This window comes from Dasypus novemcinctus, chromosome 11 (assembly GCF_030445035.2).
Source record: "Dasypus novemcinctus isolate mDasNov1 chromosome 11, mDasNov1.1.hap2, whole genome shotgun sequence".
Taxonomy (NCBI): domain Eukaryota; kingdom Metazoa; phylum Chordata; class Mammalia; order Cingulata; family Dasypodidae; genus Dasypus; species Dasypus novemcinctus.
In genome coordinates, this window is record NC_080683.1 from 82,081,992 (window position 1) to 82,106,343 (window position 24,352).

Consider the following 24,352-nt stretch of genomic DNA (forward strand, 5'->3'; position numbering starts at 1 on the left):
GGGGGGAGGGCTGAGGAGAACAGTTGAACATGGGAGATTGTCAGGTATGTGGTTGAAACTATAATATTGAGAAAACTCTTTAGAAAATATAATAAGGATTGTCTGTTTAAGGTGCTTAAGGGGGGGCAACTAGCACAGGGGCAGGCCTCTATGGAGTGTGTGAGTGCTCATTTTGTCATAGCGTGTTATATCATTGGGTAGAGACCCATACAATGAGTGTTAAGGTGTACCCACATCGTGGGGAGGCCTGATGCTCTCAAACAGAGGGAACGGTGTCTCTCAAGAGAATTGGTGGCTCCCAATGGGTTAAGGCAGTCTAGTATGTCAAGCCATCAGCATTGTTGGAAGTATCTGTAAATGTGGTCCTTCAAGTAGTCAAGATTGATTGTCACTGTTGGTCCTGAGGGGTAGGGGGAGAGAGGTATAGAATAGATGGAAGCAGGGTAACAGGGGGCAATGAAATTGTTCCACAAGATCACCCAATGATGGATATAGGACATGTTAAATTACAACAAAAATGTATTAAAGTCTATAGGCTAAAATGTAAACCATAATGTAAAACATAAGGTAAGTAAAAATTTAGAAAACTGTACAGTCTAAAATATAAACCATAATGTAAACCAAAATGGAACCATGTTTGATAACTATTTTTCAGTATCTATACATCAGCTGCAGCAAATAAAACGTGAGCATGTAAAAAGATCATTGCTAAGGAAGGAGAAAAAGGGTCTGATGTTGGATATATCAGAGTCCCTTATATTGTATATGTGAAATACTGCGAACTAAAACTTTTTTGAAGACAAAATTAAAAATTAGAAAAAAAAAAGGATGTGGACACTGAGGAAGAAATGAAAGAAATTGTCTTGCCACTGTACACACAGGGCAACACTTATCAGTGATGAAAGGCAAAATGTCAAAAACAAAGTTTTATAGTATTTTTCATTTTTTAATACCCAAATTTATTTTTATTTTTAGTTTTTCTAAAATAGTATGTATTCTATTTCTAATCTTTAAACCTTTCATTACTATTTCATTTCCCTATTAATTGAATTTGACAATATATTTGGCTTCATTTTTTAAGACGTTTTGGACCAAAGAGGTTCAACCATGGCAGGGGAGGAACACTGGTATGGGGTGTTATTGATGGGAGGAACATGGTTGGGAGGGAGTTCTCCAGGGGATGTATATAGGGTACATAAAAATGTTCAGATATATGTTGGTTATTTTCATAGTAGGTACAGTTATAAACAACAACTGAGGGAGTGTTCCCTGGGTAGGAACAACAACTTCCTACCCAGGGGAGCTCTATCAAATTCCCCAGTGGAACAGCAACAATCCCCCATGTGCAATGGCAAAGACCAACAAAGAAAGATGGTCCAATGATGAGCCCTTGATGCTGAGGACTATGCTTATGAGCCTGTGTGCCTGAAATATGAACTAGGCTTAAAGCTGCAGGGTGCCTAAGAGTTACCTCCTGAGAGCTTCCATGTTGCTCAAATGTGGCCACTCTCTAAGCCAAATGTAGCATGTAAATGCATTACCTTCCCCCCAGCATGGGACATGACTCCCAGGATGAGCCTTCCTGGCACAGAAGGATTACTACCAATCACTAACTGGTGATGCAACTAGAAAAAGACCTTTGACAAAAGGGTCAACTCAGACCAGCAGAATATCTCAGCCTACATGTAGTATCATGTGTTAAAAAAAAAAACAAAATAAAACTGCTTCTTGACCTTGAATAAAAGGGGGAAATGGCAAAGACAAATGAGTTTATATGGTTAAGAGACTACAAAAAAAGAGTCAAGAGGTCATCAGAGGGGTCGCACATACGCATGCCTCAGCAGGATCCCAGAGACAGCCAAAGTAGATACAACCCCAGGTACTGGTGCTCCTGAGGGCTACGGAGACACACAGGTTCTATGGTCATGGCAGATGGCTCTGGAGCTCAGGGTCATGTCAGTGGGCCCTAATTTGGAGTTTGTGTTCCTGAGTGTGAGGAGTTGGACTCAGATATGACCTTTCTACACACACCTCTTCCGTTACTTTTACTGGACCTGTGGTTGGCATTTGGGCTGGTGTATTCTCAGGAGACCTGAATCTCTGGACTGTCTGTGTGACAGCTGGGCCCTGAGCCTCTGCAGAGTTGCAACTCCTACTCTCTGGTTCATTGGACTTACCTAGGCCAGCTAACAGGGAGGTGAAGATGGTCAACCACCACACCAGGGAACCGAGAGTGCCTATAACTGCAAGCAGGAAAATTGCATCCATCATCCATGTGGGATCTAAGCCCCCTCTCAATATAGAGGTGGTGTGGACATCACCATCCCAGGGTACACAGGATGGAGGAATAAAATATGGATTAGAATGGACTTACCGACATTCTACTATAGAACTATTGTGATAGTAATGGAAGAAACTGTAGCATTGATGAGGAGAAAGTAGTCATGGTAGTTACTGAGGGCAGGGAAAGGGAAGAAGAGATGTGATGTGAGGGCATTTTCGGGACTTGGAGTTGTCCTAAACGATACTGCAGGGGCAGATGCTGGACAGTATATATCTTGTCATAACCCACTGAGTGGGACTGGGGGAGAGTGTAAACTACAATGTAAATTATTACCCATGTGGTGTAGCAGTGCACCAAAATGTATTCATCAAATCAATAAATGTGCCACAATGATGAAAGAGGTTGTTGATGTGGGAGGAATGGGGTGGGGGGTTGTGGGGTATATGGGAACCTCTTATATTTTTTAATGTAACATTTTTTTGTGGTCTATGTATCTTCAAAAAAATATAATAAAAAAAAAGATGGGGTGGGGGGTGGGGAGTGGGGTATATGGGAACCTCTTATGTTTTCTAACATAATGTTTTGTGTGATCTATTAACTTTAAAAAAAGGGTAATTAAAAAATCAAATTAAATTTTTTAAAAAAAAAGAAGTCGAAAATTCAGAAGTTTTCATCTTCTGCCCATAATGGCTAGAAATAGAAAATTGAAAGATGTTTCACAACTACTAGACAAATGAGAAGGTATGTGCAAAGAGAGAGACAGCAATACTTCAAACTGTAATGATGACGGTGAAATTTAAGTGAAATCTTAGATGATGATATTCTAGATTTAGAACTTAAGACTTAATGAGTGAACAGTGTATTTCTAAAGACAAAAAATGCATTCAGTCATTCAACAATAAGGATTCCATCCCACAGTATTTTATGACAAAAACCTGGACCACACTAAAAGGACATGTAACAGTATTCTTTCACCCTTTATGCCATTTGTGCACTGCAGTTTGATAGTGGTGGGCAATACTGAAGGCAAATGTGTATAAAAAGATGATTGGGAGGAATTAGATGATGTAGAAGTGGAAAAATTCATTGATCATTCTAACTGGTGTTTACTAAAGTAAAAATGAAATTATTTTACAAGAAAACCGTGAGTTGTTATAAAGGCACTAAATATTCTTCAAGCACTCTATAGTGCTTGTTAGTATATTGTTAGGTGCAAGAAGAACCAGAAGTAATGATAAGCTAAAACCTCTTAGAGATTTTATCTAGAATCCATATTTACAAGAAGTGTATTTTACAGGTTTATGTATGGCAAGTGATGAGCAGTTAGTTGCATTTAGAGAACATCGCCCATTTGTGTATATATGGCTCCAAAACCAGGAAAATTTGGAATAAAAATCTAAATGTGTGGGAGTGGGCGTAGTTCAGTGGTGCAAGTGCCTGCTTCCCTTGTACAAGGTCTTGGGATCAATCCTTGGTACGTCCTCAAAAAATATTTTAAAATTAAATTTAAAAATCTGAATGTGCTGAATTTAATAGCTTATTAAAATTTCTAATAAAGTCATTATATGCTATTCATACTTCTCTAAATTATTTATAGAATGACTTAAAATATATATTATTAATAAAACTTCAGGGAGCAGATGTGGCTCAAGCAGTTGAGCACCTGCCTCGCACATGGGAGGTCCCTGGTTGAGTTTCCCAGGCCTCCTGAAAAAACAAAAACAACAAGCAAAACAAACCAAAAAACCAACTCAGGGACGCTGATGTGGCTCAACGGTTGTGTGCCAGCTTCCCCCATATGAGGTTCCGGGTTCATTCACCAGCCCCCAGAATCTGAAATAAAAAAATAAAATAAAATAAAAACAATACTATCTGGACCCAGATAGTAAATGATGATGGCCTGTTTTCCTGGCATATATATATATTTTTAAAGATTTATTTATTTTCTCTCCCCTTCTCCCCCCAACCCAGTTGTCTGTTCTCTGTGTCTATTTGCTATGTCTTCTTTGTCTGCTTCTGTTGTCGTCAGCGGCACGGGAATTTGTGTTTCTTTTCATTGCGTCATCTTGTTGTGTCAGCTCTCCGTGTGTGTGGTGCCATTCCTGGGCAGGCTGCACTTTCTTTCGCACTGGGCAGCTCTCCTTACGGGGTGCATTCCTTGCGTGTGGGGCTCCCCTAAGCGGGGACACCACTGCGTGGCAGGGCACTCCTTGTGTGCATCAGCACTGCGCATGGGCCAGCTCCACACGGGTCAAGGAGGCCCGGGGTTTGAAACCGCGGACCTCCTACGTGGTAGACAGACACCCTAACCACTGGGCCAAGTCCGCCGCCTTCCTGGTATATTAAGGATTAGGTTGGAAATATAAAGATTATGGTTTCTAAAAATTACATTTAAATTTAAATACATATATAGTATTAACATAAATGCATTCTAAATAATAAAATAGTTACTACTCTACAACAATCTTCTAAAATAAAACTGAACCAGAAAGTTAGGAGTAAAATAATCATTAATTCCTACTGTCAAGTTCTATAGGTCATATGTAGGTATTTATGCTAGAATGACTTTGATGTAAGGATACTAACTCCTATTTGAATTAATTAGTATTCAGACTGCTTATTTCTGATGATTCTTTTCATCTTAATAAAATCTACAAAAGAAAACTGTTAAAAATTAAAGGTACAAATTCTCTTACTCTATAATCTGATTTATGTCAAGGACTTCAAAAATAGCAATTTTCACAACTCCTCTCAGCAGATATTTTATATCTTTTCAGGAGGCTCCTATACCCACAAGGAAACTGTGTAACTTTAACTCTAGGTAAATAAGAGAGTCACTGGCTGCTACGCTGAGACTCTTCTTGCCAACTAACCTAAGTTTAATAGAAAGAAAGAGATGAGGACTTGAACTTGGAATATCTGCTGCCCTATGAAAGCTGATCACACCTGAATTTTTAGTGTTAGATCTATTTTCACATTTTATTCTTTTTCTTCTTTCTATCACTCTAGTCTTTTTCAGATCCCATTTGTGAAATATTTTTACATTTCCTCAAGTTCTTCTTATCCTTAAATCCTGCTAAAACACACACACACACACATTTTGGTACACAGTAAAACAATATCCAATATGCTCTCAAGTCAACCAAGGGTGCTTAGTCTAGTTTAAACTTCTGCAGTCAGATAGCAAGCCAGTATTTATCTAAGACCCACACTGAAAGGAATCTTCTCATATGCTAAAGAACAACTGCCCAGACCCATTTCACTGAAATAAATGCATACTATTCACAAGTTTGTTATATTAGTAATTAACTGGACAGGATTACATTTCATTTGAGTAAAAAAGGGTGTTAACTACAAATGAAAAGCAAAATAATGATTACTATCCATTTTGCCTTATTCTATGTATGATACAAATGCAAACAATTTTAGAGTAGCACTGTTTCACAACTTTCTAATTCTATCTGAAATGAGCACAGTAATCCAATTATTATACATGAAAAAGTATAAAACTAAAATCTAGTTTATAGAATTTATAAAATTCTAGAAATTCATAATCTTAAAAACATGACTGGACATGAGCAGAAAAAATCTACACAGTGTTTATAATTAAGATGTTAAAGAGTTATTAAATGTTTTTCTTTTTTCTTTTTCTTTTGTATTTAATTTTTTTTAAAGAAAAACTGTACATAAGTTTTCACTAAAGCATTTTACTAAATTGTATCTTTAAAATCATAGTGGTAAGAGTTTTAAATTTGGGGTCACTATTATGTCTATATTTAACATCAGTATCAATACTAGCTTTTTTGTATTTCAATTCAAAAGGTCGTTTCAGCTTATTAGTTTCAACAACCAGTACTGAAAGTAAGGCAAATTTATATAGAATAGTAGTTTCCCATTAGCAATATTTGTTTACATATGATCCTGCGGCCTGGAATCTAAACCAACACTAGTGCTCACTAAGGTAACACTAAGTATTACTATTAAACTGTTACCTTGAAACCGTCTTTAAGTAACAAATTTTTGAATGCTTGAGTTGAGGTAACAAAAACAGTGCCACCGAAAAAGCAGTGTTACAGCACCCTCTGCTGACTAATCAACTCAAATCAGTCTAAAAATAAGATTCCCCCAATTTAGAGTAGGACTTTCCATTTCCCATTTTAATTTTTAAAAGCTAAAATTTAAGAGATAAAGCACTACAAAGGATAATGTGCTAATCAGATAATACTTCTTTGTAAGCTCTCTATAAATCAACATAATATACCTTCATTAAGCATTCATTACATGGATACCACTGTTCTTAAGCATTTTTTTATTCTAATATGGAAAAATTAATATAGCACTTAGAGAAAACAGATTAGGGGAGGGATGGCTAAGAAATACATCTTCAGTAGGTGTGGTGGAAAGAGTCCCGAACTGAGAGGCTCAAAGCTTGGGTTTGTTCATTACTAGAACAAGTTACTTTACCTGTTTGAGAATTTTCTCCATAAAATGAAGGGACCAATCTAGATTCATTCTTTCAGCCACTGAAAAAACATTTACTTAGCACCTCTTAAGTGCTACTGATTAAGATACAAAGCCCCTGCTCAAGCAACTCATACAGATGATTTAAAAACTATAATATCAATTAATGAGGAGGAGGAGGACTGCAACAATGATGACAACTGCTAGGGCCTACTGAGCACCTGCTCTATGCCAGACACTCTTCGAAGCACTTTAGGTGTTTAAACTCACTTAATCTTCAAAACAAACTGATGGAAGGAGGTATGATTATTATGCCCACTTTACGGAGAAGAAAAACTAAGACACAGACAAGATTAAATAATTTACCCAAAGACATATGGCTAGTAAATGACAAGTATATAAATACTATAGAGAAGGCACAAAGGTGGAAATGACTTTTGGCTAAGGGAATCATAACAGAGGTGGCATTTAAAGTAGAATTTATGAATAGGAGTTCAAAGGAATGAGACAAAAAGGAAGGAAGCTAGGGAGAGAAACAAAGTTTCATGGAATAATATATACAAAGGAAAAGAAGCACAAAGTATCATTCAGCATTCATTAAAACAATTTAGTTTACCTAGGAAGACCCCGGTTCATGGAGAGCTTTATACAAGTGCCCTGGCTATAGAGTTTGGAATTTACACCATAGATGATTAGAAGTCAGAAAAGGGTTTTTCTTAAGAAGGGAGTAACAATGTCAGATATGCATTTTAGAAATAGTATATTTATGGTACCTGTGAAGACACAGTGAAAACAGCATTGGAGGCAAGGAGACAAATTAAGAGACTATAAAAATATCCAAGTGAGAAATAAGATGGGCCTGAACTCAGGTAGAGAAAATGGGAAATTCAAGACAAATTTAGAAGTTAAAATCTAAGGATTGGATGATGAGAGAATCAAAAGTGCAGGACAAGCCTCAACAAATTTAAAAGAACCAAAATCATACTGAATGGAATCACACTAGGAATCAGTAACAGAAAGACAACAGAAAAATAAAATCTCTAAATGTGGAAATTAAACAATTTTTATAAAAAAAAATTTCTTCCCTCCCCCTCCCTGTTGTTTTTTGGGGGGATTTTGCTTTCTGGGTCCATTCGCTGTGTGAGCTTCTGTATCTATTTCTCTTTCTGTCTTCTCTTCTCGTCTTTCTCCTCTAGGATTCACTGGGATTCGATCCCGGGGACCTCTGATGTGGAGAGAGGGTCCCTGTCAATTGCACCACCTCAGTTCCTGGTCTAGTTGTGCTTCACCTTGACTCTCCCCTTGTCTCTCTTTTGTTGCTTCATCATCCTGCAGTGTGACTCCCTGGTGCGGGCACTGGTTTACCATGCAGGCAGCACTAGCTCACCATTGGGCACGGCACTCACACGGGCACTCATGTGGGCACTCAGCTAACCACGTAGGTACTGGCTTACCGCACAGGCATGCTTTTCTTCTTTTTTTACCAGGAGGCCCCAGGGATCAAACCTGGGTCCTCCCATATGGTAGGCGAAGAGCTTATCAGTTGAGCCACATCCTCTTCCCAACAATATACTTTTAAATAATCCATGGATTAAAGAGGAAATCTCAAAGGAAATTTTTTTAAAACTACATAGAACTTAATCAAAGTGAAAACTCAATATATTAAAGTTTGTAGAATATAGGTTAACAGCTGAGAGGAAAACTTACAGCAATAATGCTTACATTAAAAACAAGATAGGGAAGCGGTCTTGGTCCAATGGATAGGGCGTCCGCCTACCACATGGGAGGTCCACAGTTCAAACCCTGGGCCTCCTTGACCCATGTGGAGCTGGCCCATATGCAGTGCTGATGTGCGCAAGGAGTACCATGCCACACAGGGGTGTCCCCCACATAGGGGAGCCCCACACACAAGGAGTGCGCCCCATAAGGAGAGCCGCCCAGCGCAAAAGAAAGTACAGCCTGCCCAAGAATAGCACTGCACCCATGGAGAGCTGACACAAGATGACGCAACAAAAAGAAACACAGATTCCAGGTGCCACTGATAAGGATAGAAGCGGTCACAGAAGAATACACAGCAAAATGGACACAGAGAGCACACAAATGGGGGGGAAGGGGAGAGAAAATAAATAAAAAATAAATCTTTAAAAAAAAGAATAAGCATTTCACACCTATTCGAATGGTCACTACTAAAATGTCAGAAAACTGCAAGTGCTAGAGAGGATGTAGAGAGACAGGAATGCTTATTCACTGTTGGTATGGATGTAGAATGGTACAGCCACTGTAAAGGACTGTTTAGCAGTTCCTACAGAAGTTGAATATAGATTTGCCGTGTGACGTAGCAATATCACTACTAGGTATATACCCAGAAGAACTGAAAACAGTGACATGAACAGACATCTGCCCACCAATGTTCACAGTGGGGTTACTTATGATTGTCAAAAGATGGAAACAATCCAGAGGTCCATCAACCGATGATAAACAAACTGTGGTATATAAACACAATGGAATATTACGCAGCTATAAGAAGAAATGAAGTCATAAAGATATGACAACATGGATGTATCTGACAGACATTATGTTGAATGAAGCAAGCCAAACACAAAAGGACAAAAACTGTATGACTGCACTACTGTGTAAACTCACAGAGTTAACAATTAGAATGGGTCACTAGAAAATAGAATGAGGGCAGAGAATGGAAAGCTGACAGGTTTGTGCAAAATTGATAAAAAGGTTGTTTGTATATCTTTGGGAATGAAGAGAAATGGTGAAAGCACACCATAGTGTTTGCAACTAGCAGAGATATTACATGGGTGTGACAGTGGTTGAAAGGGAAGTCTAAGGTCATGTTATATTACTAGAAGGAAAGCTAAAAAACATAACATGGGATTGTAATATAGTGAAACCTCATGTGAAATGTGAATATGGGTAATATTGTATTTATATGACTGTTCTTACAAAATAAATACAAATAAACTAGAGAGATGGAAACAGAATAGCAGCAATGTATGGCAGGAGAAGCTTGGTTCTTTGTCAGGGAAAAATCAATAAAATTAACAAAGCTCTAACAAAGATGACAGAAACAGAGAAGACACATAGCACCAATATCAATTTTTACGAAATATAAATACAAATATTTTGACAGAATAATAGACAGAAACCAGAATAACAGCTATTATGGCAGGGGAAGCAGAGAGGTATTGAGAGGTGATGAGGATTTTATTTGGGTTTGGGTTTTTTTTGTTTGCTTTTATTTTTTTTCTATTTTTGTTCATCTGCTTTTTGTTTTTTACTATTATTGGAATAATGAAAAAACTCTAATAATGTCTGAAGTGATGAATCCACAACTACATGATTATAACAAATGCCACTGATTGTACACTCTGGATGGATTGTATGCTTTTATTAATATGTAACAATAAAATTGATTTGTTTAAAAAAGAAAAAAAGAATAGAATAGGGGATGTGATATCACTAGAGATTCTGCAGCCATAAAAAAGGTAATAAGGAAATACTACAAACAACTTTATGTTCATAAATTTAACAACTTAAATATACTGATTTTTCAAAAGCCACAAATTATCAAAAACTCAGTCAAGATAAAACAGACAACTGAAGAGCCTTATATGCATAAAAGAAATTAAGTTCATAATTTAAAAGTTTCTGAAAAAGAAATCTCCAGGCCCAGGTGTGTGTGTGTGTGTGTGTGTTTTTTTCCAACCAGAGAATTCCAGCAAACACTTAAAAGAATCAGTACTATTTTACACAATCTCTTTCAAAAATACAAGGGAAGGGAATACTTCCCAACTCATTTTGTGCGGCAAATGTTAGCCTGATATCAAAACCAGACAAAGACAGCACAAAAACAGAAAACTGTAGACAAATACTTCTCATGAACTTAAAACACCAAAATCCTTAACAAAATAGTAGCAAACTATTTATATACAGCAATGTATATAAACTATTTATATACAACAATGTATATAAAGAACTGCACACCATAAGCAAGTGAGATTTATTCCAGGTATGTAAGGCTGGTTCAACATTTGAAAATCAATGTAATCCACCATATAAACAATCTAATGAAAAAATTGTATAATATTGATTAATGGACAAAAAATATTTGACAGCAGCGAGGAAAATCTTGGGGTATTGAGGTGGCTTTGACTTGGCAATGAGAGGAATAAATATTGTCAGTCATAAAAAGAAAAAGTATTTGACAAAAATCTAATGTCCATTCATGAAAAATACTTTCAACAAGTTATTTGCAAATGACATGACTATCTATATAGAAAACACCAAGGAATCTATAAAAACCTCCTAGAACTAATAAGTGAGTTCAGCAAGACCATGGGACACAATATCAATATACAAAATTCAACTGCAAAACAAACATGCATAACATCATATATATATGCATGCTTGTTTTGTAAGTTTACAACTTTTATTATATACTTATTATTTACATATGTTCATGTATGAATGCTATACTTTGTTTTTAAAATGAAAAAAAAAATCAATCACATTTTGACATACTAATAATAAACCTGCATTCGAAACCAAAATTAAAGTTTTTATCTTTAAATGCCAGATACAAGGGGTTAAATACTACATGAATCTATATGACATTCTAGAAGAGGCAAAGCTAAAGGGATAGAAATTATATCAGCGATTGCCAGGGGCTGGGAATAGGAAATCTTGTGGGGTGATAGAAATGTTAACATAATTGTGGTAGTAGTTACAAAACTATATACATTTGTCAAAAGTCATCAAACTATACTCCTAAAAAGGATGAATTTTACTTTAATAAACTAAACTTCAAAAAAATGTCAATCACATGTTTGGGATTACTTTTCCCTTCTCATCAAATAGTCTGTCAGTCAAGTAGAAGAATAAAGTATATTAGATAAAATTAACAGCAAAGGGAAAACACAATCTGCTTTAAGAATACTGTTCTGCTATTATCTTTTACTGTTAATATGACTATAAACTATTTCTAAAAAACCTTTAAATCTATGGCATTTATGTAAAAGGAAAGAAAGATGCCTACATTTCTGTTCTAAGTCCCAACTACAGAAAGTCACATTCTCACTATCTTAGTAGATAAAAGGCATGATTTCGCTACTTAATGAAATCACCTTAGATAAAGAGACAATCTTGGGAAGCAGACTTGGCCCAGTGGTTAGGGCGTCCGTCTACCACATGGGAGGTGTGCGGTTCAGATCCCCGGCCTCCTTGACCCATGTGGAGCTGACCCATGCGCAGTACTGATGCGCGCAGGGGGTGCCCTGCCACACAGGGGTATCCCCCGCATAGGGGAGTCGCACGCGCAGGGAGTGCCACCCAGCGTGAAAGAAAGTGCAGCGTGCCCAGGAATGGCCCCGCTCTCACAGATAGCTGACTGCAGAGAGCTGATGCAGCAAGATGACACAACAAAAAAAAAAGAAACACAGATTCCTGTGCCACTGACAACAACAGAGGTGGACAAAAAGAGGAGCACACAGCAAATTGATGCAGAGAACGGACAACTGGGGTGGTAGGGGGGAGAAGGAAGAGAAATTTAAAAAATTTTTTTAAAAAAGAGACAATCTTAAGTAATTAAATTGCAGGACAGGACTAGGAACAGGGTTATAAGGAGGGAAAGAATATCCATTTATGATTTTGTAAACTGGTACCTGATTTCCCTTCCTGCTTGAATTTATTTAAAATTCCAAAGAATCAAATATAGCAAAGAATGCTATCATCCTACCCAAGTAAACCCTCCTCCCCTCATAAGATGCTTGTATGGTCTCAAAACTCAAAGTCCTAGAAATCTGGCAGCTGCTTTCCTACAATGATTACTCTCATTTTTTTATTAGGAGGGACCAGGGATTGAACCCAAAAACCCATACATGGGAAGGAGGTGCTCAACCACTGAGCTATATCTGCTCCCCTGATTATTCTGTTCCAAGAAGCCCATTGCTTAAATACCAGATAAATTTTTATCATGATATCCTATTTCTAGGAAGATAGTTTAAAAAAAAAAAAAAAAGGCAATGGCTACTGTTGGGAACAGAAGAAAAGATGAAAACTTAGCACAGAGGCCCTGAATTATATTCATGCCTGTGGAAGTTGGTGATTCCTCAAACATAGAGAGTACCTAAAAGTACTAAAGGAAAAACTGTATCAAAAATTATTAAATGTAATGAGGGAAGCAGATTTGGCTCAATGGATCAAGCATCCACCTACCACATGGGAGGTCCAGGGTTCAAACCCAGGGCCTCCTGAGCTGACCCACATGCAGTGCTGATGCATGCGAGGAGTGCTGTGCCACGCAGGGGTGTCCCCTGCATAGGTGAGCCCCACACGCAAGGAGTGCGCCCCATAAGGATAGCCGCCCAGTGTGAAAGAAAGTGCAGCCTGCCCAAGAATGGCGCCGCACACACGGAGAGCTGACGCAGCAAAGGGACACAAGAAAAAGAGACACAAATTCCTGATGCCTCTGACTAGAATATAAGCAGACACAGAAGAACCCACAGCAAATGGACTACAGAGAGCAGACAACTGGGGGGGGGGGGCAAGGAAGAGGAGAGAAATTTTTTTAAAAAGTCTTTAAAAAAATGTAATAAGCTTACAGCATGGCTTAACTATGGAAGTGAAATCATATATTTAAAAGTAATTCCCCAAATGTGAAAATCAAATACTTGAAGTTACTTCCACATTAAGCGCTCAAAGGGGGAAAGTAATTTCATTCCTTAAGCAAAGACTTTCAGAAGGGAAAAATACTGAAAAAGTAAGAAAACAGCATATTTAAGCCAAAATCATAGTTCTGCAGTAACAGAAATGTGCTCAAACATTATCTAGCATACAAACCAATGGAAGACACATCATATAAAATATAAAAGTGAGCATTATACAGATAGAATAAAACAGCAGCTGAAAGATAATAACTTAGCAGTTATCTACTATACATGATAAACTGAAGTTTCCCCATCTTTTCAGGAGGAATTTTTGTATCCTGCCCAGAGGACACCTGGCAATGTAACATTTTCGGTTATCACCACTGGAGGGAGTGTAACTGGCAGTAGGCCAGAGTTGCTGCTAAACATCTGACATGCACAGATTAGCAGCCCCACAAAAAAGAATTCTCTGGTTCAAAAATGTTAGTAGTGATCCTGTTGAGAAACCCTGTTTTTTGCAATAATAAAACTGAAAAGCCCTAAGTTAGTCACACAAATTCTTATAGTAATCTTATAACCAACACACGTAAAGCAATACAATTTCAACATTAAACAATAGATAGGAAGAACAATCAAGTACATACAGATATATCCTATTCTTCAGGCTACATTGTACAAGCTACTCATTCACAACCTCTCTTCTTCCTATCCCCCCACTCTCCTGACTCTTGCTCCTCTTATACTTCTAAGCCACCTTTCCCATTCCAAAACCTCAAATTCTTCTAAGTAAGAAAAAGAAAGAAAAAATTGTCTTCATCTCTATTCTACCTGAGCTCTAATACTTAAGAAGAGTCCTAATAAGTCTGATACATTATCATAAAGCTTAGTATTGCTTTTGGATTTTTAAAAGGCTACAAAAACAGAACTTAAGTTATCCCTTCCCAAAACAACCTCAAAATTTTAAGATCTGTCCTAATACACAACCTTAAATATCACCTCAGATGTTTCTAAACTATTATGAAAAATATACTCACACTCTTAGTATTCCACCAGTACAGGATGAGTTCTAAAAGTTCACTTCTTTTTTTTTAAAAAGATTTATTTATTTATTTATTTCTAGCCCCCGCCCCACCCCGGCTGTCTATTCTCTGTGTCCATTTTGCTGTGTGTTCTTCTTTGTCCACTTCTGTTGTTGTCAGCGGCATGGGAATCTGTGTCTCTTTTGTTGCGTCATCTTGTTGTGTCAGCTCTCCGTGTGGGCGGCACCATTCCTGGGCAGGCTGCACTTTCTTTCACACTGGGCACCTTACGGGGTGCACTCCTTGCGCGTGGGGCTCCCCTACGCGGGGGACACCCCTGAGTGGCACAGCACTCCTTGCGCGCATTGGCACTGCACTTGGGCCAGCTCTACACAGGTCAAGGAGGCCCAGGGTTTGAACTGCGGACCTCCTATGTGGTAGACGGACGCCCTAACCACTGGGTCAAGTCCGCTTCCCAAAGAGTTCACTTCTTGCATGTAAGTATTCCTTGGATGCAATTTGGCTGCACTTATTAAATACCTACTGGCTTCCTTTACCTGTCTTAAGCCTTTTAAAACAGTTTTAATATTCCCAGATTCAAAGCAAGTGCATTTTTAACCTATTAAAGTTTTTTTTTAATTTAATTTAAGGGAAACGGACTTTGGCCCAGTGGTTAGGGCGTCCGTCTACCACATGGGAGGTCCGCGGTTCAAGCCCCGGGCCTCCTTGACCCGTGTGGAGCTGGCCCATGCACAGTGCTGATGTGCGCAAAGAGTGCCATGCTACACAGGGGTGTCCCCAGCGTAGGGGAGCCCCACGCACAAGGAGTGCACCCATAAGGAGAGCCGCCCAGCGCAAAGGAGGGAGCAGCCTGCCGAGGAATGGCGCCGCCCACACTTCCCGTGCCGCTGACGACAACAGAAGCGGACAAAGAAACAAGACGCAGCAAAAAGACACAGAAAACAGACAACCGGGGGAGGGGAGGGGAATTAAATAAATAAAAATAAATCTTAAACAAAAAATAAATAAATAAATTTAATTTAAGTTTTGCCTCAGTCTATAGCTCTTTCATTCCACTACATCCATATGGCAGCATTTCAATACCTTCCATCATTTTTTATTTCTCTAGTTTCATTAAATATTTTTTGAAGCACAAGGAACTAACCCCCTATAACAGAGGAAGTACAAATGAAATATCATTTGTACATGGATAAGCCCAGATTTTTGATTTGTTTTAACGGTTCCTCTTAAAAATCACATAAAATAAATAGTATTCTTCGCATGAAAAGGAAATCAATATATTTTAGGTATTAAGTCAAGCCCAGACAAAATGTGCTTATGGAATAGTGGTCAACTAAATGTGACAATCAGATTGAATGATTACATTCTGGAAAAACATATGTTTATAAAGATCAGTTATAAAGACTTTGGAGAAAGATGACTCATTCATAAGGGAGTTATAAATGTATCTGAAAAAAAAAAAAAACCCAGAACCAAGTATATTATTATTGTGTCATATAAAACCTCCTGCTGACAATATATGAATCTGTCTAGTCATCCATATATCCAAACAGAAGGCAAACTATTTTCCAATTTAGTATTCTAATAATGGTTTAAAATTTGCTATATTATACAAGCTAAACTAGTAATTTCTTTCTTTATAGAATTACAACTCCTTCAGGAAACTACGCTTTCTTAAATGTAGCATATACTCAGTGCTTAATAATGCCAAAAAATCACTCACCATTTCAGTGGTGTGCCTTCATAGTCAAACCATATTTCACTAATGTCTTCTTGTCTCATAACCTTCTGAAAGTGCTTTTTCACTTTGTCAGTTACCAGCGTCAAATAACTTACTCTTGGCAAAAGCAGCTGAAATGAAAATGTGTAAAACCATATTTATTTACTATTCATTTTTAAAATACACACACACAAAAAAAAGGTTTTTGAGTTTTAAGGAAAAACAGCTATTTTCTATGTACTATTTTTTTAAAATTTCTCTTCCCCCCGCCCCCGCAGTTGTCTGCTCTCTGTGTCCATTCGCTGTGTGTTCGTGTGTCCGCTTGTATTCTTGTCAGCGGCACCGGGAATCTGTGCTGCTTTTTTTTTGTTGCATGATCTTGCTGTGTCAGTTCTCCATGTGTGTGGCGCCACTCCTGGGCAGGCTGCACTTTTTTAGTGCGGGGCGGCTTTCCTTATGGGATGCACTCCTTGTGCGTGGGGCTCCCCTATGCGGTGGACACCCCTGCGTGGCACTGTACTCCTTGCGTGCATCAGCACTGCACGTGGGCCAGGTTGCCACACTGGCCAGGAGGCCCTGGGTTTGAACCCTGAACCTCCCATGTGGTAGGTGGACGCTCTATGAGTTGAGCCAAATCTGCTTCCCTGTACTATTTTTAATATTCCACAGCAACTACTCTTTATAGAAAATTAAAGACTAGAGGTTAAGATTTAAAAATTCTTATGAGGTCATTACTTTAAGTACAGTTTACAGAATAAACGCCTAGAATCTTGAATAAACTGAACAATTCTATATAAAACCTTTTTGTAACACTTTTCTCCAAATAAAACAACAATGTAATCAGCTGGTATAATAGGATACTTCGTAGTTCTATCACATATAAACTTAAAAATTAAAGTGATTCACCTGAGTTAAACTGTTCTGAGAAGATAAGTAATCAGTCCTGATGTTTGCCTTATCAATTAGGGCTTCTCAACTAGTCTACCATGTTTTGGTAATCTACTGGGTAATAGATTTATCTGACACAAGACAAAGAAATACTTTGTCCACTTCTATATGAGGCTAAAATAAAGTAGAGACAGAAAAATACTTAGAGAAGTGGATGTAGCTCAAGCAGTTGGGCTCCCGTCTCATATGGGAGGTCCAGGGTTAGACACCCAGGTCCTCCTGGTGAAGGCAAGATGGCCAGTGTGGCGAGCTGGCCCACGCAGAGTGCTGGCCTGCACAGAATACTGCCCCACGCAAGAGTGCTGCCCCACATGGGAGTGCTGCCCTGCGGAGTGCTGGCCCACCAAGATGATACAACAAAAAGAGACACAGAGAAGAGATAATGAGAGATGTAGCTGATCAGCGAGCTGAGGTGGTACAAAGAACGATCACCTGTCTCCCACTCTGGAAGGTCCCAGGATCAGTTCCCAGAGCCGCCTAATGAGAATGCAAGCAGACAAAGAAGAATACACAGTGAATGGACACAGAGAGCAGACAACTGGGGGCGGGGGGTGGGGAGGGTAGGGGGAATAAATAAAATAAATCTAAAAAAAGATAAGAAAAATACTTATAAACAGTACTTATAAAAATACTAGTTGGCAACAACAGAAAGGGCTTTAAAGGTCAAACAAATTTTTCACTTGATGAACAATAGAGGCCTACTTACTAAGACACCACAAATAAAGGGACAATATGATGAAAAACAGTACTTGAGGAATATTCTAGAAGTTATACATTAAAAAGACTGAAAGAAGACTAGATTATAGACAAGTCTGTTAAGGCAACATTACATGAGAAGATGAGGTCTGGAAAGTCTGGAAATCAGTAGGAACAGAAAGTATTTGGTGATTACTAATAAAGAAAATGAAGGAGAAAATAAAATAAAGCCTCTTTCTAGCTACACATTAAATGTGCCATAAACTGCCATAAGCTTAGGGTAAAATACTGGTAGACTGATGTGTCTGACACTGTTAATCAGTTCCCTCAAACTTCCCTTTATGGAAGCTGGGCCTACCTGGACTCTAGACAGAGAAGTCTTGGAGGGAATGGTAGACTAGGTAAAGTCTCTACTAAAAGAGTATGAAGGTTGCCAGTGTTTTTCCTCCAGGAAAGATAACCAGAAAGGAAACATGAGAGTGAGTTTTGGAAAACTGGTTATTATTTTACATAAAGAATCCACAAGGAAATAAAAGGAGGTTGGCAAAAAGTAATGTTTTTGCTCCTTTGTAGTAGTCACTGGTACCCTTCCTGTTTTTCTAAGCTTCTGCCTCCCTTTGCTGTTGTCAACTACTTTTTTTCTCTTTCAGCTGCTTTTGTAATGTTGCTTACACCATTCTGCATGCTGCTTATTTAAGGTGATGTCTTTTCATCAATGAAACAAGTACAACTACTGAGCTGGTGAATACATATAATGAGAAGTATTCTGGTTGAAGGAATTGTTATTAATATTTACTCACTGAAGACCAAGGTAAGAGCCCCATCCAGGGGCCATCAAGTATAAGGGTGTGGTGAGAAGGAGGTGGTTGACATGCTCAGGTAGTGATACTATGAACAAGCTGTTGGATAGTGTCAGGGATGTAACAAAACATATGTTCCTCTTTCATAAAGAAATAACTAGAACATGATTAGGGAAAAAGAAAAAGGAAACTAAAACCACGTATCAGGAAAAGCACTAGTTGCTTTACCTCTCTTTTACATAGTTATTTATAAAGGCAAAATGAAAAGAAAAATAACAGTGAAAAGACACTATTTTGGGGGGAAGTAGACCTGGCCCAGTGGTTAGGGCATCCATCTACCACATGGGGTAGACCTCCCATGTGGTAGATGGACCTCCTTGACCCGTGTGGAGCTGGCCCATGCACAGTGCCAATACGCACAAGGAGTGCCGTGCCACACAGGGGTGTCCCCCGCGTAGGGGAGCCCCACGCGCAAAGAGTGCACCCTGTAAGGAGAGCCGCCCAGCACGAAACAAAGTGCAGCCTGCCCAAGAATGGTGCCACACACACGGAGAGCTGACACAACAAGATGACGCAACAAAAAGAAACACACAGATTCCTGTGCCGCTGATAACAACAGAAGTGGACAAAGAAGATGCAGCAAATAGACAAAGAGAACAGACAACCGGGGCAGGGGGTGGGGAGAGGAAGGGGAGAGAAATAAATAAATAAACAAATCTTAAAAAAAAAAAAAGACATTATTTTGCCTTTTACCTGCAGACTGTGTCACTCACTGTTTTTCTCAGATGAATCACATTGGTTTACTTTACATTCTTCTGATAGGAAGAGGATCAAGCCTGTTTTGGGCTATTATTATTTGCTCCTCATTTAGCACTAGTATAACATACTCAGTAAGTATGTCACAAGTGATTTATTTTTTTCTACATAGCTTGTAAGGAATACATGTTTTACAAAGTTGTATGGAATACTTAAGTTTCTGAAAAAAGGTGCCTGTAATATTATTTCTTTATATCTTTATAATGCTTTATATCAAATCCTATTTTGACCAACAATTCTCAATGACAGAATTAGAGATTTACTAATATAGGAAAAAAATAGAATTAATTTTTAAAATCCCATTTCGATGCATGAGGCATCATACTAAGGAATCGGGATCACTGAATAAGACAGAAAGAGACCTCCCCTCATGGAGCTCACAAACTAGAAAAGACATATGCTAAAAAAAAAATTACAAATGAATACTAGCAAAGAAGAAGTAAAGAATATAATAAAAGCAAGTAGCAAAGGGATGTAACCTTATCTAGGGGCACAGGCAAGGTCTCAACAGGAAGTATATTTTACGGCAAGAGTCAAAAAACAAACAGAAATGAATTAACACAGGTGGGTATGGGTGCTTGGATGTGTGCAAGGGAGGGAGATGATGTTGCTCATTCCAGACAGGGGAAACTGCAAGAGAGAAGGTACAAAATGAATACAGAAAGACAAAGGCTGACACATATGAAGACCTGTTAGAATTTTAATATGGTAAGAATGCTGAGAGTTGGAAACAGAATAATACTGAAGAAGTAGTAAAGAAGCAGAACACAGAAAACTTAGTAAACTACATTAAGGATTCTGAAGATAATGAAAAACCACTAAAGGCTTTAGGCAAGCAAGAGATTATATCAAAAGTGTTTTTTAAAAGATTACTCAAACTACAGACTGGAAATGGAGAGACGATGGCAAAAATGAACGCAGGGAAATTGGTTAGCATTATGTAATCCATCAGTTTTTAGATGGTGATTTGGACTAGGGTGCTAGCAATGGGGATGAAAAAAGCAGATACACACTTGGGAGAGAGTTGACAAGTAAAACCAGCTAGACTTAGCAACTAACTAAATGTCAGGGATGTAGGAGAAGGAAGCATCAAAGATGATTCTCAGATTTCTGATATGAAAAACCAATTAGATGGATGGTAGGTCTACTTGCCAAAATAGGAAGGGAATAATGGCAGATAACCAGGGATAAAAATGATGGGTCCAGTTTCAAATACACTCAGTTTGAATTCCTTTACGATATCACAGGAGCAGAGATGGCTTAAGCAGTTGAGCGCCTGCCTTCCACATGGGAGGTCCTGGTGCCTCCTGAGAAAATAAGCAAAACAAACAAAAACAAAAACAAAACAAGAGCAGCAAAAAAAAAAAAAAAAAAACCAACTGAGAGACGCTGATGTGGCTCGGTGACTGAGCACCAGATTCCCATATATGAGGTCCCCGGTTCAATACTTGCCCCAGTACCACACACACACAAAAAGGATATCTAAGTGATCTAGCAGACAGACAGATACACAGGTCTGGAGCGCAGGAGACATGCCATGGGAATTAGCAAGATTTCCAAAGATATAAAAATGGATGAGTGCTCAAAGGGAAAAAAGTAAAAATGAAAAAAGAAGACATGGCACAAGAAATGCCAACATGAAGGAACAAGCAAAGGAGAAAGAGCTGGCAAAAAAATACCAGAAAGGCAAAACAAAGCTAGGACTATGAGGCACTGGCAGAGGAAGGAAGCAACAGTACCAAAAGATGGAGCGAACAGTCAACCATACTGCTGAGAGATCAAACAAATGAAAATTTAAATATATATCCTGGGTTTGGCAAGAGATGTTAAAAGTACTTTGGCACAAGCAGTTTTCTTGGAGTAGTGTGGAAATGTGGTTACAGTGAACTACATGGTGGGAAGTGGAGAGGGGAAAACAACGAGTCTGGCTGGGAAAGGAAGGCAAGAGATAAGAGTGGGAAATGGGGTTAATGGAGGACTGTTACAGTATGGTAAGGATTTAAGACACTATGAATGCTACTAAGGAGTAGTATTTAGGAAGAAGCTGCAAATAAAATACAGGTATGTAGAAAGAAGGTAGGGGAGCAGGAGGAGAATATTAGACACCATCAGTTTCCTGAAAAGGCAGGAGATGGGATCCAGAAAAGGTTGGGTCTTACATAGGCAGAAAGAAACCTCTTCCATTACAACAGAAGGTAAAGAGAAGTAAATGTGTGTGAATGCAGGTGGACTTTGTAGATTTGGTAGCAGAAAATTAAGGAAGGCTCTATCACATGGTTTCAATTTTCTTTGTAAAGTAGGAAGTGGGGTCACATGTTAAAGAGTAAAGGCTAAGATCAGGGTTCTAAGGTTTGAACAGAGTGCAAAAGAAGTGAATTAAAATTCTGGAGAAGGGGAGGAACTGTTGACTAAGGAAACACAAAAGGATTGCTAGGTAGTGTTTAGGATCTAGTAAGACTGATAACTAAACTGTCTTACTATATGACAAGTCATAAAAATGAATGCAAATCAGTACGTGTTTTTGTAGTGGATGATCTTAATGAAAAGTAACAGTTTAAATAACTATAATAGACAAACAATAAAGACTGAAAAACGGCCTACTTTCTAACAAATCTCTTTCCCAATACTCCCTGCAAAATGAAACATAATTCTCAATGATACACATATAGAACACAAGCCAAAAGATTTATATGCAGAGGAAACAAATTCAAAGTGAAGAAATCAACAGGAATATATTTAACATTAATATTAATATACTTTTCCAAGGGAAGCAGAAAATTCCAGAAGACTTGATAATATTCATTTAATTTACAAATTTGGTACAAGAGAATATTTTAAAACTAGCTTATAAAAAAATAAGTTATAAGCATTTTTATAAACAGTAAACTACACTCCCATTTACCTACCCTATCTGAACCTCTTCCAAATCAGGCCACAGTGACAACTCTGCACCTTAAAAGGAGAGTGTGACTCTTCAGGCCACAGTGAAAACCCTACTAATGTCACATTTCCTGAGCTTTGGGGAGTATCTGAGAAAAAAGGTCTACTGGCTCTCAGGTTGTGATAGTTTTACCTCATTTCATTCAGAATCTTTAAAACATTATCATTATTATAATATAAACCAAAGCAATTAAAAATATATGAACTACAATTATATTGGCACTGATACTAACTCACCTATAATTCTAAAACTAACCATTGGCAATGTTTTTACATATTTTCTTCCTTATGCATTAATTTATGTTTAGGTATGTGTGTATTTAAGAAGCAAAGTTTGGATTATGCTATATGATTTTAAATCCTAGTTTTTTGTTTGATATTTACTATAAGCCTGTCATCCAATATTCTTTGGAAGTACAATCCATAAAGGGGTATCTTTTGGGTAAAGAATTAGGACGACTTACTGAAGAGTTTAGAAACAATTACAAGACAAACAAAATCCTCTTCCTCTTAATTACCCACCAACACTTTGCCATGTTCAATTCGACAAGAAACAGTTAAAAAACAACTTACCCCCATCGTTCTCAAAACAAACCTTTTTAGATTTTAAACAGACTCGTTTATGAAGAAGCAAACAAAACAAAACAAAAAACCAACTATGTTCTTTATGTGGGTTTTTTTAAAACTACAAGAAGTTTTAAAGTGCAAATATCTGATTTTAAAAATAAATAGACTAATATCTGTTTTCCTCATTCTGACTGACTATACACATACACCCCTCTGTTTAAACCCTACTAGAAAGTCATCCAAGGATAAAGATTTTAGTTGAAACAGCAAAAACGAATCTGGAAACAAAACAAGAATTAGAGACTAACCCATATTACAAGAGAACAGAAAAAAATACATCTAGCAAATTAAATTATTCTAAAAATAAACTATGACCATACTTTCTCACTATAGAAAGTTTTTTCTAAAGGAGGAAAACTGTTGATAGTTCCAAAGCTAAAAGGACTCAAGTGTATATAAGTAGCTATGATTACCAGGTACTAGTAACAAAGACTGCCAAATTCTCTGACATTATCATTTCAAGTAAGAAAATCCAAAAAGACCATTTAAAACAAAATTCCAACATGAATCTAGGGAGGTTTTCATTCACTGAATAGCTACCACCCCATGCCAGATTCTGAGGATGCAATGAGTAAGTTATACCCAAAAACGTTATTGAATGAAGCTCCTTAAGTAGCTTCCTCCAACAGTCTGACTTCCCGCAGTGGGAAGAGGCTGAGGAGTAGTGCTGCCTCTCAACAGATGAGGTAGAAAAGCAAAGGACAAGCTTTATTAAAGTAAAACAGAAGAAATACTACATCACCACCAATTCATTTCTACTTTTCCAGATATCTCTGGGTAAACAATATTATGTGTACCTGAGACAAAAAAAGAGAAAAATTAGAATAAAGACAACTGAGAATGTCTATGCCTATTACATATGCACTTAGAAAAGGAAAAAAAGCACACTAAAACCAGAAGGTATTTGAAACTTTTTTAGAACAGTTAATCTATTAATTCAAACCTACAAGTCTATATGCAGCACTTTATAATATATATTATTAAAAATATAGGTTCTTTGAACTATAAAAATATTTAGTTAAACAGTTGCCTGGAATCACCCATATACAAAAGAATGAAAGCCCAAACCAATTATTTTCAAAATAGTTTGCTGTTATAAAACAGTACATAGTTTATGATTCCATCATATTTTATATATGTCTAAGAAAAGAGTCAAGAACAGCCAACATCAATATGCCAACAGTGGTTTTTTTCCTCTTAGTGGTAGAATTACATGTGGTTTAAAATTTCCTTCTTTTTGTTTATCTGTATTTTCTAATTTACTATAATGAGCATGTATTAATTGTATATAAATTGTTAGGTAGCCACTTCCAGGTTCTTAGAGCTTTATTTACAAAATGATCAAAGTTATATATCCAATTTGC

At 37.7% G+C, this 24,352-nt stretch overlaps 1 protein-coding gene across 7 annotated transcripts in view; it reads right to left on the reverse strand.

The window, feature by feature from the left end:
• The window catches only part of ATG5 (autophagy related 5), a 185,003-nt gene that overhangs the window by 149,651 nt on the left and 11,000 nt on the right, over positions 1 to 24,352 (reverse strand). For 6 of the 7 annotated variants that reach the window (XR_009188003.2, XR_011650105.1, XM_058307211.2 and 3 more), the window contains exon 3: positions 16,165 to 16,292. Coding sequence is in view for 5 of the 7 variants with exons in the window: in XM_058307211.2 (XP_058163194.1) it covers positions 16,165 to 16,292 (128 nt within the window). In the remaining 2 variants the exon portion in view is untranslated. Of the gene's footprint in view, positions 1 to 4,023; positions 4,118 to 16,164; positions 16,293 to 24,352 lie in introns of all 7 variants that reach the window. The other variant, XM_071218612.1, reaches the window with a different exon arrangement.